Raw genomic sequence first — 20,475 nt, 5'->3', positions numbered from 1 at the left:
ACCAAACATCCGAGCGCGAGATTCGAATGACGATACGTAGGTAACTTGAAGTCGACGATTCGTCGGAAACGTAATCGTAATCGTTCTATGCGCTTTCAAAACAACGCGTAACACGACCGACTGAATGGCCGGCGAGATAGCTGATGTTTTTAAAAGCTCTTTTATTGTGCGACCCGTACGTACCGCACAAATTACGATACTGCATTTTAAACTTTATGCTCTATAGATGCGAGAATAAACGCACATTATCTACATTATTGTGATTCATTGGGCAGCGCCTAAGATTTTTACACCAGCTGTGGCAGTTATGAGATGATAATTTCACAATTAATTATACCACAACAATGCCGGCGTACATTTTCTAAATTTACGTGGGCGGTTCAGTGTCGCGTTTTTGTGAGACGTTTTTTCTAAGCTCAAGAGATGTTAAGCTGATTTGTTGGATAGATTTTTCTTACTAATAAGCGACATATAATGTTATTTATATTTTCATAATAATGCCACCTATCTCTTATATCAAGGCATTAGTGTCTTAAATAAGTATTTGTCGGATTCCGTGCTATTCGGAAATAAATTTATTTTAAGGGCTCTATTCCTCGCTTTATCTTACTGTAAGATTTTTCCGGTGTGATCTCCCAGCTATCTATAAATTAACTATCCCCTCGGCGGCTACAAGCGATAAAGTCACGGGAGTACCCACTAAATTCAACTGAACAATATTTAGTTACTCCAAACCGGTACGTGACACACGATACGTACAATAACAGTTTCTTTGTGACGCCTCAGGAACGTTATCTGTGACTGATGGAGTCATTTTCAAAAATAAAACGGCCTCTCCTCTCGCCATGGGAATGTACGACCACTTCACATTAATATATTATCAAAATAACGCTTTCTAAGCCCCGCGAGCGCCGACGCCACGAGCTTATCTACTACACGAATACTCACAAATAATAATAGGAAATGAAGTGCGTACTTAGTGCGGTAATTTGGAGTTTTAAACATCCTGTTGTAGTATTAACACGTGGGCCCCTAACATAAATACTGACTACGAAAAAAGTGTAACATCGGGCAATTATTTTTGGAACATTGTTGCCTAAAACAGCTGATACAAGCGTTCTCGGAACATCGGTCGGCATTTATTACAAAGAAACCTTTGATATCAAAGCACTATATTGACACGGAAACTAGCATATAAAGCAAAACGAATTCTTTTAAGTCGAGTTTATATTTAGCTTGATTAAAACATCAGAGGCGAGTGAATTAATCCCGGCGCAGTGGGCGGCAGACTGCACTTATTTATTTGTGTCGCTAACGTATGTATTTCAGACGTGGATTAAATGGGAAAATCCTCGCTGAAAATTCGCTTTTCCTGCTCTTTGGAAAAAGGGCTCAATGTTAATAGTTTAGAGTGCATTTCCGCGTGAGTCTAGTAACAGTTGCGCCGTTCCTTTTGGGGCGGCGCGGTGAATGCACATCCGCTGCAGACTTTGTATAATTACGCCCTCTGGGATTCGTTGTTTGGACGCACTGGCTAGCCATACATATAGGTATACGTGTATTATAGCACCCACAATCCTATTGGTCGCGCGCTCGTGGTAAGTCTAGTTTACGAATGAACTGGTGTAGTGTGACCTCTAGATTTATAACAACTCTGTGTAATAGAAAAGACCTGTTCACCTGAGCTTTGTCTCGCCCGTACTCAGTAAGCGATTGAAATAACACCCCTGTATGCTATAATAAACGTAGTCACTACTGAGGGCTGCTGTTTGTTTTGTGTCGCAAACTCTTGTTTGTGTTTTAAATTAGATTCGTGATTCATTTTCATTAAGTTGATTGTTATGTCTGTTAATTAAATACGGGTTGATACGGGTGTGGCACTATTGTGGTACATAGTATCATTTTACGACGAAGAACTTGCAGATAAATGGGGCTTACATGTAAGACGTGAATAGGAACTCAAGATATGATATCGATTGGATCTCAATACAGACAGATATTAATATAAATCGTTATCATATATTCTACATCGTTATATACATTAATATCTATATGCTAGAAAACCTAACCATTACTGCGTATAATTGGCGCCGTCGAAGTTGCGTCCCGCAATGCATCCTGATGCCATCGGTCGATAGCATTATCATAAGTAGCATCATTTCTACCATCACGCGATTCTAGATCCAAAATCCTTCAGCTTTAGGGATGTAATTGCTTGGTGGTGATTGCAAAGAGCTCATGCTTTGGCCAGCCTGGCCAGTTTGACTTGAGTCGTGTCCTGTAGCAAGTTTGGTTCATTTAGGGGTCTTTTTGGCCGGTCTGGGGCAGTTCATTGCTCATTCAGTATGAATGCGAGTGACGGGCTGGCTTGCATACGGAACCAGTCCTTGCTACCGAGAACGCTTTGCAACTGTGATACATGGTTTTTGAGATAAATCTGTTGTGAGAAATGTTTTGTGCGGAGTTTACACCAGGTTTATATGCATGTAAAGTTAGCAGGAGGTACATACGAATGTAGAAAATTTTCAAGATGAATGCTATGTTTTAGAAATTAGGTTTAGTTAGGATAGGTATCTTTAACGTCTTATAACTCTGGGGTATTGTTCTGAGTATCACTTTACGGTATTTTATTATATTAATCAAATATTACGATATAAAGTTTTGATTTCGTTACTTAAAATTAATACAATTCTGTTAAATGGAACTCATTAATAAGGAACAATATAATTATATACGAAGATAGAACTAGAAGCGACATACACCACCTGCCAATAGTACAGTGTGCTCCGAAATTGCATGGAACAAATTATGAAAAAAATCATTGATAAAGTCGCTATGCACTTTTACGACTGTCACAAACGTCGAAGTGTAAGTTTTTCTTACCTGTCAGATGCTGAATGGAATTATAATAGGAATCATATTCATATAAAAATGTAATAAGCAAATTATGTGGAAAGGTAAGTACTATAGGAAAATACCAAAATTCTCAACGAATAACTTGTCTAAACTCGTGTAGGTATACAAAACAAAATTCTTAACAAAAATCAAGAATTCTTTACAATGTTAGCGAGAGAAAATAAAGGAGGGAAAGAATAAAGGTGTTTTCAAATAGATTTCCCTCAACAAAGAAATCCACCTAGTTGAAAACTTTTCAGTTTTAAAACTCTTCGGTTCCGTTTTCTTGAGAGATAGTTTTTACGCAATTTGAACAAAATAAAACAGTTTTACTGGAATTTTTGAACGTCAGATAAGACATAGTACCTATTTATCATAATTCCAAATAGGGACATAGCTAAAATTGTATCAGTATTGCGGTACAACGAGGAAATGCCGTCAGCATCCTTGGTATAATGCCTCAAGGGCCCATTTTAGATTTAAGGTAGTTATAGTAAAACTTCTGTACTTATACATCCATTATGTATATTTTTACCCCCTTATTCATAAACGTGTACTAAAGTTACGATGCCGCTAATCATCGTTTGTCCCTTTCCGACGTATCGGTATGATGGAAAGGGACAAACGATGATTAGCGACATCGTAACTTTAGTATGAATAAGGGGGTTATTGTTTAAAGTTAAAAAATAGCCAAATTTTATATAACCTGGGTACACCAATATGTTAGCAGTAACGATAAATATTACTCTTTTTACAGTATTTATTTTTGGTCCCTTTTTGAATTTTCATTAGCAAATGACCTTCTGTCATATTTTTGCTTCACTGATTATAAAAATGCAATATTTCTACTGTGAAACATATATGGTGGAATTTCTTAAGCCATGCATTTGGCAACGTATTTTGGCAACAAGCCAAATGATTGAAAAGCTTTTACATTTCTTATTTGACGTTACCATATCTTCTCTTATTTGGGTGGGAAATTAAATCTGTTATTTTATTGCTAAATTAATCTAAAGTAAGTAGGTACTCAATTGTATACATTCCTATTGTTTGATTTTGAAAAAAGTTTTTAACGTTGGATATAATCTTGTATTTACTTGTCGATATGATTATACTAACTTTAATAGTAGGTCCATTGATCTAATGTTTAAATTATTAAACAATTTATGGCTGACTAAATACTATCTTAGAGCAGTAAGTCTTATAGAAAAAGATCAGCAAGTAAAATCATCATTTACCTGCTTGCATTTGCGAATCACAAAATATCCTGTCAGTCAAATAAAAATACACTTCAAAGTTGCTTAGGTACCTAATAATGTAAACCTCATCTCCTTTCCTACGAAAGTAGGGGTAAATAATCGCAATTTGGGCCAATATGGGGATAATTTACCCTGCAACTTTATTTATAAAAAAGTACTTATATCACCATCTGATGACAGATACATAACAAACTGCCTATTATGTAAGGTTATTATATTTATATTTTGTTTAATGGAAACATTGAGGCTAATTAAACCAAGCATTATTCGCGATCTTATAACCAAAATACCACATTTCGAGTATATAGCAACATCCACATACGCCATTCCTCTTCTAAACCTACTGATGTGTCGTCAACGATATCCTTTGACCTCTTTATCTCATATAAAGTCATCAATTTCAATAACAACTACCTTTATATGCACAAAGTATAGGCTTGTATATAATAAATAGCGTTTTATTGCCAGTAATAAATGTACAATCTTCAGTGTTACACTGTTCTTAAAATATAGGTCTTTATGTATAGTTACTGTTATCTTTGATGACTGTTATACAAGGAGTTTTATTATGATTGAATTATTTATTATTGTATTTAGTTTGACATATGAGACGGGTATTCAATGTGTATTGTATGAACCTACAAGGTGACGGTTTTTTTAAAACTGAAAGTAGGGACTACTACAATAATGTCTATAGGCAATTAAATAGGAAAGCATTGATATTTTTTTTAATAAATGCTGCAACCCTGAGAACTGTATTCGTAAATTCCCAAAAAAATACATTAAAATGGAATGTAAACTTAATTAAATTAAGACTAAACTTAACGAAAGTCGCAAATACAAAAACCTAGTCACAAAACCAGTCCCCAGCCCTTCCACGCCACGCAAAAATAGCCATCACGTTCGCCGCGTGGCCACGCTGAATCGCGATAGACAGCCTCTGCATCAGGAATTGATGTATAGGCATCGGAGTTTTTGTCGCATGGTAAGACTAATAGTATGCTATGGAGTCGACTTTAGCAATAAAATTCAACTCAAATTCATACTCGTACTCATTCATTAATTTAATTAGTGATTTTAATTTTATAATTAAGGACTAGAATTTTGACGAGTTAGGGTCTCCCCAAACCAGTCGACGCGGAGTCGGCTTTCGCCGAGTGTTTTACACCACACTATTCGCATTTAGCCGATCGACCGTCTCCACGGTTGGACACCTGCGTTTAGCAGTCTCATCCTCCTTGCGGCCGTAGAGACGCCCGATCGCCTGCGACTTGCTATCGCAACAGTTGAAAAGCGACGGTCGGCTCTCCCGTGCTCCGTCCTGCCGTCGAGACGTCAGACAGCACACGTACAGCCGTTGAGTCCGACGAACAGATGTAGGACAGCGGGTGATCGGCAATCGTAAATCTCATTTTTGGAGACTGGTTGTTAGTAACAACCTGAGTTTGAAATTGAACAGACCTGTAAGATTATTTTCCTTGGTAATTGTTACATATTATATAATAACCTGTGATGATGGATATTTTACGTAGACGGGCATGGAAAAAAAGGCTTACCAGCATTTTTACCGTCATCGGCTCTGTTCGGCCGTCGTCAGTTAAGTTCGGCCGTCGAAGACGCTGAACGGCTTCCGCCAGCTCTGACCGGTCCTTATCGTAGGTACTCGGCCGTGATCGGAGCCGTTCAACTCTTTCCGGCACCGTACGGCGGTATAAGGAGATTTATGAATGCGAACGTGTGCGGTAGGCTGCAAACAGCGTCGTACGAATGCGAACAGCTTTACGGCAAAACGCCGTTTTCCCGTCGAAAGACGTCGTTTCGCGTGGGCCGAGCCGATTTACGACTTATTCGTTCTTATTGCGTTGACATAAAGCTTTTTCCGTACGCGATTTGCCGAAACGGCGTCGACTAGTTTGGGGAGACCCTTATATACTACCTTATATTTTACAGAATATTAGAAAACTATATATAGCCTCTAAATTTTATTTCTACAGAAACACGAAAATCGGTCCAAATATGTTTTATAGTTTAATATATTTTTTTATTGAACATTTAATAAAATATACAAACATTCTTGTCCTTGTAAAATTAAAATCTCTAATTAAATTAATGAATGAGTACGAGTATGAATTTGAGTTGAATTTTATTGCTAATGTCGACTCCATAGCTCACTATTAGTCTTACCATGCGACAAAAACTCCGATGCCTATATGATGTATTAGGATTTTTGCCATTATATTAAAACTTATATTTAAAAGTTCAAGTATCTACAATGTACATATCTATTCGCTATATATGTATGAGCATAAAATCACACATAAAACTTAGTAAACGTCAAAACAGTGATACCTAGTAAAACATTTATAAATACAAACTTGTTGCATAAAAGACGAAGTTTTAAGAATGTGGTAACTTGCTGTTAAGTAGGAGGCAATACTAAAGTATTATCCATCGAAAACTCAGCTTAGCTATTTTGAATACGAAATAAACGTGTAAGCTCCATTACGGGGATATTAGGACCAGTAACAAATTTTAATACATTCTTCCTAACTTAGTTAAACTAAGCTCTGAATATGAACAAGCGACAGTTAAATATAATCCCGGCCTACATTACAGTCCTGCCACGGATGAGTGTAGTTGCTCGGGAAGAATAAATCGTGACGTCAGTTGCCGCGCGGGAGCAAAGATCGGTTCACTTCAACTCACCAATGTACTGAACGAGCTCTAGGGTTGCCAAACTAGTGCCTACCGGTTAATTACATGTTCTTTTATGTATAATAATCATGAAAATCTTCATAGGTTTCGATGTAATTTCTTTGTCAGTTGAACGAGTAGTTTACACTTAGGAAAATATGTCATAATAGCTATTTTACTATAAGCCAACACTATAGTGTATATAAGTAGTGCAGATAGGCCGGTTTTCTGTTCCAAAGTCAGCAATGTAGACGTGACTTTTCTACAAAAATATGTGCCAATAACGGTATTTTAAGGGTCCATCGTTAAGTAGTCCATGCTTAGGTAATTGTAATAAATAGGTTTCAAGTTGTGAAGGGGTCAAAAGTAGCTCGAAATAGTTCGTGTATTACACACCGTTGCGTCGCCAGTTCCTTTTTCTTTGAACTTGGCTGGACACGCTACCGCGTGTCTAGATGCAGGGCAGATTTAGTCCTTCAACAAAAATCCTAATCTATAGGTGCATAATAGTTTTTTATTACGAATCTTGAATTCGAGGCGTCTTAATTTGAATAAGTGCACGGCAGATGATTGCTTTCTCCGACCATCGTCACAAGCATAAGCCTGAATTGAGAATAATACTGAGCTTGTTCATTAAATTAATCTTGATTATACAAAACAAGGCTATAAACATCGGATTAAAATAGTGAATTATAGGTTTAAGCAAATAACAAATGTATTTAATTTGTTTTCACCCACTATCGTCGCAGGAACACCAAACATTTTGATTTTAAAGCGATCATCGAACACGTAACACAACCGTTACCGACAATGACACATTCGAAACCAACACATGTGCCAACCCTGACCAATGCCAATGTCCTTTAGCGAGCACAGAACAACATTGTGATGATTTAACTTGCGCGTGAGTGAGCAAAAAAGTCCTTTCCGACCAAACGAGCCCGTGAAATATTAGTCAGGCTCCTTTCATGCGGCTGCGAGCTCACACGTTTGCAGCAATATACGTGGTAGTTTTAGTGTTGTAGAGAACTCGAGTCTTTTGAGTCTACATTTGAAGATATCGACACGTTTTTACGAGACTGCAATAAAACCGAGTCTTTTAAGTGCTAAGTCGATTCTTTTATTGAGTCTTATTTAAACGGAACTCAAAAGGTTTCCAGCTTACAAATCAAGTCTTCGTCAACAATTTAGCAAATTTCATCTAAATACTAGTAGCAGTTAATAAAAATAAGCGGTATTGTATGGTGTATCTAATTCCAGAATTGTTCAAGAAGACAATGCATTTTGATTAAATGAGAGTTCTCTGAAAAGGATTTAAAGTTTCTGCAATAGACTCTGGTCTTTAACAAGTTGAAAAGAACTCGAGTTTCGACTCAGACTCCAAAACGCCGAGTCGAGTCTAAGAGCAGAGGACTCAAAGGATTCGAGTCTTAACCAACACTATTAGGTAGTTTTGCCAAGCGAGCTTAAGAGGTATACTTCGTCTTATTTTTCTACTTTTATAGAGGAGTTCTAGAAACAAAGAAGGTAAATACATACATACATAGGTAAAGGTGTTTTAATTAACTTTCCCGCTTTAATATCTTTTGAAATGTTGATCCTAGCGAAAAAGTTTCTTGTAGGCAATTTTATATAGATTATTTGCGTGACAGAATATTTTTTTCACGTCAGCAGCTAGAACAAGGGCAATTTGCTGCTTAAAAACAGTGAGCAAAATCGCATTTTGCTCACCGAGTGAGACAAAATAACTTTCAAGTGACCTTTAGATTCGAATGTCATTTCAACGTGCGGGGCTAATACAAGTTCGAAATATTTGGATTCTATTATCTTTATCCCTTTCACGTCATTAGCAAAAAGAAAGAGACAAAAAAGTGCATACGTAATTCAACGGTATATTGACGGTTTATAATAGACCCCCGAAATAAGTCAGACCGCATCGTTCCAAAACACCCTACGAGTCTTCATTCGTAATAATTAATTAATGAAATAAAAGTTTAAAATTTAATAAAAACACCATATTTTACGTATTTTATTATACAATCAAAACAATGAACTTATACAAATTTACGCAATTGTTACGCAGTAAATAATTCTACTTAACTACTTTTAACGATCTCTACTATAGTTGACAAATAGCAGTATCCGCAATTCGGACCGGATCTTACAGTGTTTTTTTTTACAAAAAAAAGTTGTCGATTGAACTGTCAATTGATGTTCGTTAATTCATTATTTTCGTATTATTTTATTGAAATTTCTTTCGTTTTGTTTTATTACGGTAATTAAAGTTAATTGTTAGAATACCTTCAGGAAACATTAGTGAAATAGTGATCCGTCCGTCTGGATTAAATTTTTTCAGGTTGTATTTTTTGATGGCTGACTGACGTGAAAAATTTTGTGTACTACACGAGATCAAAGTTATTTACATCTCGTGCGCTTTTGAGTCCCTTACTACGCTCAAGATTCTAAATTAGATTCACTCGCTACGCTCATGAATCTATTATAGAATCTTTCGCTTGCACGGGACTCAAAACAAGCACTCGAAGAAATATCAAACTTTGCTCTCTTGTTGTACAAATAACTATTTTCTATGGGGCCACCGTTTACAAGTTATTTATGAAAAACTAAAAAAAGGGACCTTCAAAAGCGTTGGCGGTGTGCTCTAAACTAATCTTAAACTATTTCGTATTTACTGCCTACATCGCTTAGGTAAGTACACTAAAAATCGAGTAACAAGTTAAGTAGCATTAGGAGCATAGGAACTTATACGTATTGGACTTATACGTATTTTAAATGCATAGATTTTACCTCGTTCTTCACAGCCATGAAGGCAGAACTTACTTATACGAAGAATATTCAATCTTTTTCAGGAATATGGACTCGAAACTTCCTTTTTCAGAAATATAGAGTCGAAACTTCTTGTAAATAATCGAAATTGAATGACACGAAGAATATTCAATTTATTTTAGGAATGTAGAGTCGAAACTTTCTTCTTCAGGAATATAGAGTCGAAACTTCCTTTTTGAGAGATATAGAGTCGAAACTTCCTTTTTCAGAGATATAGAGTCTAAACTTCCTTTTTCAGGGATATAGAGTCGAAACTTCTTGTAAATAACCGAAAATGAATGATCGAAGAATGAAAATAAGAAGATATATTTATTGCATCAAGATTGTTAAGCAACCAATAAATCTTGTTCTAAAAACTTTCTCCTCACAAGATAACATGCTCATGGAATAAATCTCATATTAATTACCTCTAACGCGATAGGGTCCCGTTACTAGCGTTAAAATAAAATAGTTTAACGTAAATATGTCTAATTTTAAACATTATAAACAAACATTACAATAATTTTAAATACGTAAACAGATGATATTCTTACGACGTAGTGTTGAAATTACTTTGTTTAAATACAATAAGTTACTTTAAATCCAGTTAAGTGGCCCTTTAAAAGATTTAATATATTTAAAGCTACTTCACGCGTTATCTGAGGAATGTTGATTGGGCCTTTTGGCACAAAGAAAATGGCACTAAGAGATTGAAGGTATTTTAAACAAAGATTGCATTTTCTATATATTTATTGTACATGATAAGTTACCGGAACATTCCTACGTGTATTTTAATTCATTACTTTAATTTAACTTCATTAGTAAATTATAAAATTAATTTGGTATACTGTGCTTAAATAGGTAGGTACTTTATAAATATGATATGATGATATGATTATTATGGTTTTTGCATTCAGGTGACATTCGGATGTCCACTTAATTATTGTTAGGATATTTTACAACGTCACCGCGATATCTGTCAATTCCCTTAACAAAACGAGTGGCGGCGACGCCACAATAGGTATAGTTCGTGTCATCCACGATGACGCGCAAATTTGTCAAATCTAACCTTTAAAAACATGATAATACGAGTGAAGGCACGCGTCTTCGTGAATGACACGATCATACGTACTGTCGCGATGGAAATCCCCAAATACAGCTGCGGCGTCAACGCCACCGCAGTAATATCGCAACAGTAATGCAGCTGCAGTTGACATACAAACATCACCTTTATCGTTAATCCCATTTTCCGAAAGCCCACGAACTATTTAAAGATGGAGTCCCGAGCGTGGCCGAGTGCCGCCGACTATTTACGACAATTCGCGAGTTATGGCCCATAAACCGTTCGCCAACACAGGAATTATGGAACCCTTTGACGCTTTAATGCGCCTTAAATTGATACCTAATACGATTCGGGGCTTAATTTCGACGAATTATTAGGCCGTATGAGAATCTATTGTTTGAAACAACCATTTGTATGTCACCTCGCCGGTCGCACCAACTGTATATTTAGATTAACGTCGGCGTTACTTGCGGGTGCGTCTAATGAAACGCTAATTAATTTACTCTATTACAGAGTGGTTTTCATAATTTTTTCCAAACCAACCCTTAGCGTTAAGCCTACTATAAATAACGTTCTTACTGGACCAAACTTCAGTATTATTTATTTGTAAATCGGACCCTTAGTACCGATCCGGCACCATTAATCAAGCGACAAGAAACAGGTTCGTACAAAGGTGGGCTGAGTTAAATAAAATAATAAATAAGGTAGCGGCTTTCTGGGAGATTTATATCTGAGATAAAAGCGAGCCAAGTCGTATTGCCACGGTGGCGTTTGGCGTAGACGTACCCTAACTATTTACTTGACTATGTATCTGCTGACTGAGTAACTAAGCATATTAAGTAGGTATTATTATAAAATATAAAGATCACGGTTTTTTTTAACTGTTTATTGAATCCAGATTTTTTAGTTTCATCTATTATGAATCTGGTCTTAACAAAAAACAATCCATTTATTATTATTATTATTTTTTACTTTTAGACTAAGTTTCACTGTAGTCTTGATAGTTTCAAGTATTTGGAGTTTTTTTTTCTAGAATGCCCCAAAAAATAAGTAGAAGACATGACAAAAAGGCAACTGTAAGACAGGATGGAACGGAGCCCGAGAGCCGTGCCCGTGTCGCGTCCGGACACCGACAATGCCGCTCTTATTAATGCGTGTCGTTCCCCAGATATATTGTGTTTACGCCTTACATACCTTTTCGTTTAAATCCGTTGCCACAAATAATTGCCGCCTCGTACACTAAATTACTCAGATAAAAAACAAAGCATCTATATAAATAGACACCTATTGTTTGCACAAAAAACGTTTTATCAGATTCGGAACGAGGCAAATGCAAATAAGGCAAACATATTGTATCCTGTTCAATCCGATCTCTATCAGCTATGGGAAAATGTTCCCATTAAAAAAGAGCGTTTGCAGGTACTCGTAACTACAACAAACCACCCCGACAACAATACGGTGGAGAATAATGGAAGCCAGCTGACGGGAGGTTCCTTACCGTTGCCATGGCGACCGAGGGGTGCCCAACCTGCCTCGCTAACATATCACCGACCCCCATCAAACGGCCCAACTCGCCCTCCGTCGCACACAGATTTAGACCCTACCGCGTAAACCGGAATGTTCCCGCTCATACGTCAACGGTCATCACTTACGACCTTACATTATAATAGCACGTGTTTTGGGTTCCATCTTTGCTTTTTAAAATTAGAATAGCTTTTTCTATCTCCCTCGCGCGCGTGCATTTGGCTATTTGTGCTCGTCTAACCACACTTATATAATTATCCCATTTTCTATTTATGACATTTTAAACAGTTTTTAAGTTTTTGTTGAAGTGAGCGAGGACCGTAAATGTTATTACGGCCGTAAAAACGCAGTTTGGGTAATTTACGGCAAATGTAAATGTGGTAGCCGAGTTTGGGCGAGTCGCATGATTTATACGCACTTGCATATTTTTTAATTACGTGCCCTGTTTGAAAATTTAAAGCATTCAGAGGTGAGTTGCATGTCTACAATGTAAAGTCGGTGAGCAACCTTTTTACAACAAAGTTAGTTTTGGATATGGAAGAACGGCTACTTATCCTGCACCTAATCTTATTAACAGTTTAAACAAAGAACTGGCATCATTTATCTTCAAATTTACGCGAATTTTTCAACACTGAATACATTTAACGTAATATCAGACCTAATTCTGTGTTAACCTGTTGGCAGTCTAAACGGTTAAGAAAGTCAGTAGGTAAAGTATAATTATAGCAATCAGAAGATGGGAGATGTGCTAGAACCTATTTACAACAAAAATAATAGTTTCTTTTCATTTTATTTTTTTATTTAGATTGAACACGATCAATGGCCAATTCCATGATTTTAATCTTCGTCACTTGGTTTTAAGCACGCGTCTAGGCGTGGAAATATATTTTCTTAATCTAAACGTAATTAATTAAACCGATAGTTGTTGCCCGCGAGTCGTTCATTTATTCTCCGCTACGAGCAGGTAGAGGGCAGCTACAGCACATTCCGGGAGAATGTCGGCCCGCTATTAATTTAATACACGACGGGACGACCATTTATCTTGTCTTATTTATTATCTGACTCGAAAACCAGTCCGGCCAACCTTTGTGAGAACATTTACCTGTCTATGTAGCCCCGGCTACGTGAGAATTAATAAGATGAAATTTAATCGTGGATAAGGATTACTACTTCGGTGTGTTTCTGGCCGGTCAGATTTATGACTAGGGTTGACTTTCACGGATTCCTCGAATCGACTAAAAGAACACCTTACAATGCATTAGAAAGTTGCGCAACCCTTCTTTACCGTCCGTTTTAGGGAACACTATTGTCCATTTATGGTTCATTTGTTCTTAACCCTTTCCGTTACTTTTTGCTTTACTCAAATTGGGTTTTGTTACCTCGCGCCTCGGCCGCGCCGTTTAACGGTCAGCTCCGATTTTAGCGTTAGTGTCCATCCGTTTGTCATTTATTACCTATTTCTCTGCCTATTCAACTTTAATATTTGATCTACATTGCGGTCGGTCACAGTAGCCGATAACTCTAAAATTAACTTTAGTGCTGCAATAAAATATCTATTAATGAGCCATTAAAATCTGAGATGGTATAAAGTGAAATTTTATGGTTATTCCTCATCCTCAAGTGCAGTTGTAATCAGCACGGCTTGAGGTGATCCTTTAATTGCAATTGCGATTGTTTTATAACATGTAATCAAATCGAGGTTAAGATATATTTTTACAATTGTTTTTTATTCTTTTCAGGGCCAAACGGTTGTCCACGACGGCGGGGCCGACAGACCTACACAAGGTTCCAAACGTTAGAGCTAGAAAAGGAATTCCACTTCAACCACTACCTGACGCGTCGGCGTAGGATAGAGATCGCGCACGCGCTGTGCCTCACGGAGCGGCAGATCAAGATCTGGTTCCAGAACCGGCGCATGAAGCTAAAGAAAGAGCTGCGCGCCGTCAAGGAGATAAACGAGCAGGCGCGCCGCGAGCGCGAGGAGCAGGACCGCATGAAGCAGCAGCAGCAGGAGAAGCAGGCCAAGCTCGAGCACCACGGGCACCACGTCACGCACCACCACGACCCCATGAAGATGCCCCTCGACAAGGGCTCCGGAGACCTCCTCAAAGTGAACAAGGTCCCGACGTAAGGCGTTCCTTGCTAGCAAATCTTGACTGATTCTGTATCATATAGTGTGAATACATGAATGCGAGTGCGTCTAAGGACGGCGGACTACGTTAGTCGTTTCGTATCCACTAGTTTTTATGTTTTGCGGCTGATTTAGTCGCCTCGTTGTGGAGGCGTGTGACTCTGTATATGTTCCTTTAGTGCGGAGGCGGCCGCGGGCCCGCGGGCGCGCGGACCGCGGCGCGTCGTGGACAGGCTGGTGATGTGCTTTAAGCATTTATTTTGTTGCCATAACCACACATTGTATTGCAATAATATTTTACTAAATTAACAAAATCGCTCTAGGGTTTACACGGAGCCAGAGCGATGATCGGTATTGTTAGTTAAGATTTTAAATCTGTGAATCTCATAGTATTTATTGCTACCACTTACTATAATCCATTATGTTATATTTTTTTATTAATAGATATATTCTGTACATTTTGATGTAAATTTTATTATTTGTCCGCTCTCAGTGGACTGTTATGTTTTGTCGGTCACATTTTTTTATAATTGTAAAATTTGTTATATTTATCGATTGATTTCAAAAGGGTTGACTCCTTTCAGTTTTTGACCAGTTGTGATTCACACCAGTAGTTAGGATCATAAATTGTTGTTTATTTGATTTTATGTTTATAGGTACATAGTGCTAGATCTGCTGCTTGGTCATACCTATTGCCTATATTGTTTACAATAGTACATATATCTTCATTCTTTATTGTATATACCTTCATTATTAATTCCATGAGAAGGTAAAATAAATAATTAGTAACAAAATACGTATCGAAGTACAATTGCAAATAGGTCTTCGTCATTAGTTGGTACTAACGTTATATGTTTGCGTTTGGTCTTCGGACCTGATATTGATTCGAATTAGGCTGTATTTTTTGATAAATATAGTCGAAAAATTCCTTGTCCATATACTCAAAATAAAGGTACCTAAACCAAAAAAAATATGAACAAAAGAAATATGACTTTCGAAGTGTTGTCCACAATCAGGAATCATCTGATGTTCAAAATTATATACGTAACGATGAAACATATAATAAATAGGTAACAATAATGTGACTAAATATAAAATTTTACACGTAATTTTAAAAGTGGAGTAGATTAAGTGTATAATACATAGATAATAATAGGCCCGACTTTGTATGAATTATTGATAAACCTGTGTCTAGAGTAATATCTACACGCGCTATTTAACATTATTTCAGTATTTCTACTTATTTCAAACAACAATTTTTTATCTAACAAATGGAAATCAAAGCTCAAAATTCCATAAATTAACCATCTTTTAAACCGCTTATATTTCACTCTTAATTTACAATTTCGTATTGTGCCAAAATATATTTAAAATAATTTATAGCATATCTCATCGCTCCCTTCTCACTTGATTTTATTTTCGCGAAACCACAATGTATCAAAATATCTGTAAACTTCAATACGTAATCCGAACAAAATTAGATTAAAAATTTAGTGTTGATAGTCACCATATACGTAAATTAAATGTCAGGGTAGAATAAAATGAAAAATAGTGAATAAATAACTGTATGAATTTGAATTCTTCGCTTATCAAAAGTTTTGATAGATCATCTCGCAATATCTGTCCACTTGTATTATTCGGGAAGTTGTATATCTGTAGCTATAGCGGTTACAGATAACGAGTATATGTCGTGATATCATTAGCAGAAGATAAGTCGTCGGTAAGTAGGTGTAAGTTCTGCGACACGGGAGATACGCATATATTCATCCGAACTCAATCTACCTGAAAAAAATTCTCAAAATTATTATTTTTTTAACATGTTTTTTTAAAGGAGACTTTCATGCAGCGACACGAAAAAAGTGGTTGTTACACGAGTCCATTTTAGCGTTTATTCCCTGCAAAGTATTACGTAAAATATTAATTACCACATCTTAAATTGTAAAATTTATTATTTTAAGCGAACAAAAAGCAAAGTTTTTCTATTATTTATTTTGTCAACGGTGTGACAGAAAAATACTATAAGGAATAGGTTGGATTACAATCCCTTAATATAAGTACATTTCAAAGGTTATTCCAATAGTTTTCTGTAGACTGGAAGAATGTAACCGTGTGGAGGTCAGTCATTAACATATTTTAAATTTGGTTTTACTTTTAGACTGCATTAAATGCGTTGATGTCTTCAGGCTGATAAAGGAGACAAATTTTAGCGAAACGCCATAAAGATTGACATTTTACAAGGATCGTTGTGTTTTCGTTAAAAACTTGTCTATGCTGAATCACTTGTTGACCTTCGTGCAATAATTACAAATACCCTTTAACCATAAATAACCCATAGTCTTCGTATAAAAATAAGGTTGTCGTTAGTAATAGAAATTTATCTCATTCTAAAATAAAAATCGAGAATGAAAATCGAACAAAATGTACTTAAGTAACTTCGGTATAAGTAGGCTTTATAAATTATAATGCATAGGTAATAAATATCTTAGATATCTGATGGTTAGTAACTATTAAAAGCGCTTGAAATTATTTGGTATTGTTCGCATAGTGCAAGGGCAGTCATCAATCTAGTACAAAGATCGATACGCAATGGGTTAATCTATGTTATGTGGTGCTACCGGCCTCCGAGTGAACTTAGATTTCGCCAAAATATTTCAGTCAACGCAGTTCAGAGACAGAAAGAGTCCATTGTTTGTCTGTCGGAGATATTGGTCTACTATTCGGAATGCACGCGGAATTCATCAGACCGGACGTACACACTGCAGGTCTATTATGGTCGCGGTTTTATGGTTTGTAGCTGCGGATGACACACACTTCACTTACGCTTACATACTTGTCAGAAGAGGATTGAAGTCTCATCCAAAACGATAAAAATGCGACCATACCAGGGCCCACTGAAAAATAATTGAGCTAGACACAACGTGTGTATACGAATTAAATTGTTGCATTTTCTAAGCCGTTAAGGTTTGCGTTTATTCCGTTTGTAATTGTTTTATTGATATTTTATGGGTATGTGCAAATTAGGAGCCGTTCGCGAAGTTATAAGGAGTACAGCTTTGTGCCTAATGGTACATTTAGTTCCGTACAACAATAGGTAGAACTTGTAACATAGTAAGGATATTAACGTGTATGTACGTACGTCCATTGATTTACGTCGGGTTCACTTTATTGTTTCTGCCTCGTAAAGATGTGTAATTCATGTGAAACAATGAGCAATTTGCTAAATAGATTACATACATTCGTCCTCCATCGGTAATGCTGTCTTGCCATTACTAGTATTCGTATATAGGTAGGTTGTACCTGCCGGTAGGTTTCTGTTTCCTGTGAAGTACCTTGTTTGTATCCTAAATAAGGTTCAGTTCCATGTTTTGTTACTTTTAAATATCGTTTGGGAAATGTCGTTGAAGATATTTAATAGCTTACGTTTTTATTTTTTATACGCAGAATAATAAACTATTACTTCAAATTCATTGTCTCTTTTGTTATCTTACATAGTCACGAAATTGTGTTTCTATTAAGTTTTCTGATTGTTATTCAACGTTTAGTTAACCTATCTGTGTATAAACAAATCTTCCGTTAAATGTTTTAACTCTAAAGTAACGACATCCCTTTTAGTTTTATATAAATACTTCAATAAAGTTTTATCTTAATATAACTGTAGCTATGTAGTGAGTATGTATCTATATCTATATTTTTGAAAATAGTAGATAATTAAAGCGTCTTAAAATAACTGTAAATATTCGTGAAAGTTTTATGTGGCGAATTATTTTCGTTTTATACTTTTGTTTTATGTTATGTAATGAAAATGTGTCGTACTGGGGCCACCAGCATAAGTAGACCCTTGCATCCGAAGTAATTGTAAAGGAACGGGTGTCTGGTTGTGCTGGCGAGCTCGGGCACGTCGTGACTGTGTCGTGGTAAATAAGCAAATAGTTGGGTGATTGTATATGAAACCCGCATTCAATATTGTAATATTAATTTCAGAAATTCAAGAGAATAAAGAGTTAATTAAAACATGGCTATTTAATTTGTATTGATTGTGTACACCCTTCCTTAAATTTACCCTAAGAGAAACAAAGATCTGGTTCCAATGACGTTTAATATTTATGTCAGATATTTGTTTGTATCAATCTCAACAACCTCAACCTCATCCTCAACCTCATGATGTAACAAGAATAGGGATCCGGGATCCGTTTAAGGGCATATTCGGTATCCTGAGTTCTGATCTTTTGATTAGGAAAATCTAGAAGAAATCTTTTTTGATGAAAAAAAAATTGTCTATGGGTCTGGTCGTCTAAGTAGGCCAACCTCCTATACAAAGGCCAAAATTTTATCGCGTCAAACAAATTTTTCGTCTAGATACCTACTTTTTCCTAATCATAACACGATACCGAAATACCCGAATATATGCACTTAAACGGATCCCCACTACTTTTGTTACATAGTGTGTATATAGGAAAATATCTAATGATTATTTCAAAATGTATCTCATTCTAGAAATATGAACCTTTTTACTTACCTACCTATCTCTGTAGGTCACCAGAATTGACATACAATAAAAGGGCAAATTATGCATTTTCCATATTAAAATGTACCTACTGAACTTGCAATATATCCTGCTGTTAATAATAATACCTAGACAGGCGTCCGGTTTTTTATCCCATAGCCCAGTATTTAGTCCATTGCTTTCACCCAATAGCCCAGGTCATTTTAGATTCCAGCAACTCTCAAATAGTCCTTACACCCCGGTGGGTGCTGCCTCTGTGTGCGTCCCATGACACGGGCAAGGGCAGCATCCGCTCGGTGTACCCCCTACATTTCAATAAAGTGTCAAAAGGGCATCTACGTGTTGGCTTCGCCTCCGCGCACGCCTTCCAGAAGTCCGGAACACCATTGTTCCGTGATGGGAAAGACAAAATCATATCTATAAACGAATTGGAAATTAATTTGTTGGTAACAGCAAAATAATATATTGATTTAAACTAACACGATTTTCGTTCATGGTTTTAAAACGAATACGGGACTTAATCGCGTAAACTTACGTTTATTAGGTAGACTCTGCCTGTGACCACGAACGTAATGTGACGTTCGATACGTCAGGCCATATAATAAACGTAAGTTTAAAACTATGAGCAAAATAATACTCGGAAAACCCGAGCCTAACCTTTTGAACGCTATATATCATAAACACAAACATCAGTCAAACGCCAAGCTTCCGGGTGCAAAGGAGCTAAAGTAAACCATACTCGAAAGTGTGAAGGTTACTTTGACAGCGTCCGCCATAACACCTATAGTTGTCCTTGGCGCTGTGTGCACGACTAGTAACGACGCCTTTAGGTGTTCTTGGCGTTCAAAAGGTTAAATACCTAAAGGGTTTATACCAGGGCATCTGTTACTCAAATTACAACAAGTACAAGAATCGAAAACAACAAGCAAAGCAAGATTGCAAGAAAAAAAGCCTCTCGCAAATCAAGATAAGCTAGCGTAAGGTAAGTCACGTTCTACCTATCTATTTACTCGTAGCACCAACCTCTGTAATTATTAGCCATAAGTATTTTCACAAAGGCACTTTTTTTTAACAAAATAGCCAACAGTGTCATTGCAATAAGTATATATATAAAGTTATCATCTGCCCTCGCTTATGCTTCCAAGAGGCATACTTCGAATCTAAAAATATGATAAAAGTAAATATAAACATGATAGAGTTATCTTAGATTTCTGAATACACCCAAGTCAGTAGATGATTTGCGTTTAATTCGTTTTATTGCCGCTATTATTCAATTACGAGTAGCATTAAGTAGTAGTTTCAAACATTGTTGCAAGTTACGATTACTACACCCTATCACAAGAAATCTGAACATTATCTTGCTCAATTGATGAGATAAGACAGGGCCCTTGTTTCAACACGCCGGCAATTCTGTGGCCCTAGTGAAAAAGGGTACAAGTCTCTGGCAGCGCAGGTGTAAAGGAGTGTAAGTTCCACGTAACACTTATGCCCTTATACACCTAAACTGCCAGAGACTTGTACCCTTTTTCACTAGGGCCACAGAATTGTTGCCTCACATTGACAACTCACCGAACATTGCTGG

At 36.6% G+C, this 20,475-nt stretch overlaps 1 protein-coding gene across 4 annotated transcripts in view; it reads left to right on the top strand.

The window, feature by feature from the left end:
* The window catches only part of LOC133515986 (homeobox protein abdominal-A homolog), a 51,735-nt gene extending 33,322 nt beyond the window's left edge, over window positions 1-18,413 (top strand). For all 4 annotated transcript variants that reach the window (XM_061848642.1, XM_061848644.1, XM_061848643.1 and 1 more), the window contains exon 3: window positions 13,998-18,413. In XM_061848642.1, coding sequence (XP_061704626.1) covers window positions 13,998-14,389 — 392 coding nt within the window. In that variant the 3' untranslated portion in view covers window positions 14,390-18,413. The remainder of the gene's footprint in view (window positions 1-13,997) is intronic.
* Window positions 18,414-20,475: the final 2,062 nt, after the last annotated feature.

This window comes from Cydia pomonella, chromosome 3 (genome assembly GCF_033807575.1).
Source record: "Cydia pomonella isolate Wapato2018A chromosome 3, ilCydPomo1, whole genome shotgun sequence".
NCBI lineage: Eukaryota > Metazoa > Arthropoda > Insecta > Lepidoptera > Tortricidae > Cydia > Cydia pomonella.
The sequence above is the reverse complement of the archived record's forward strand: the minus strand, read 5'-3'. Positions and strand labels throughout refer to the sequence as shown.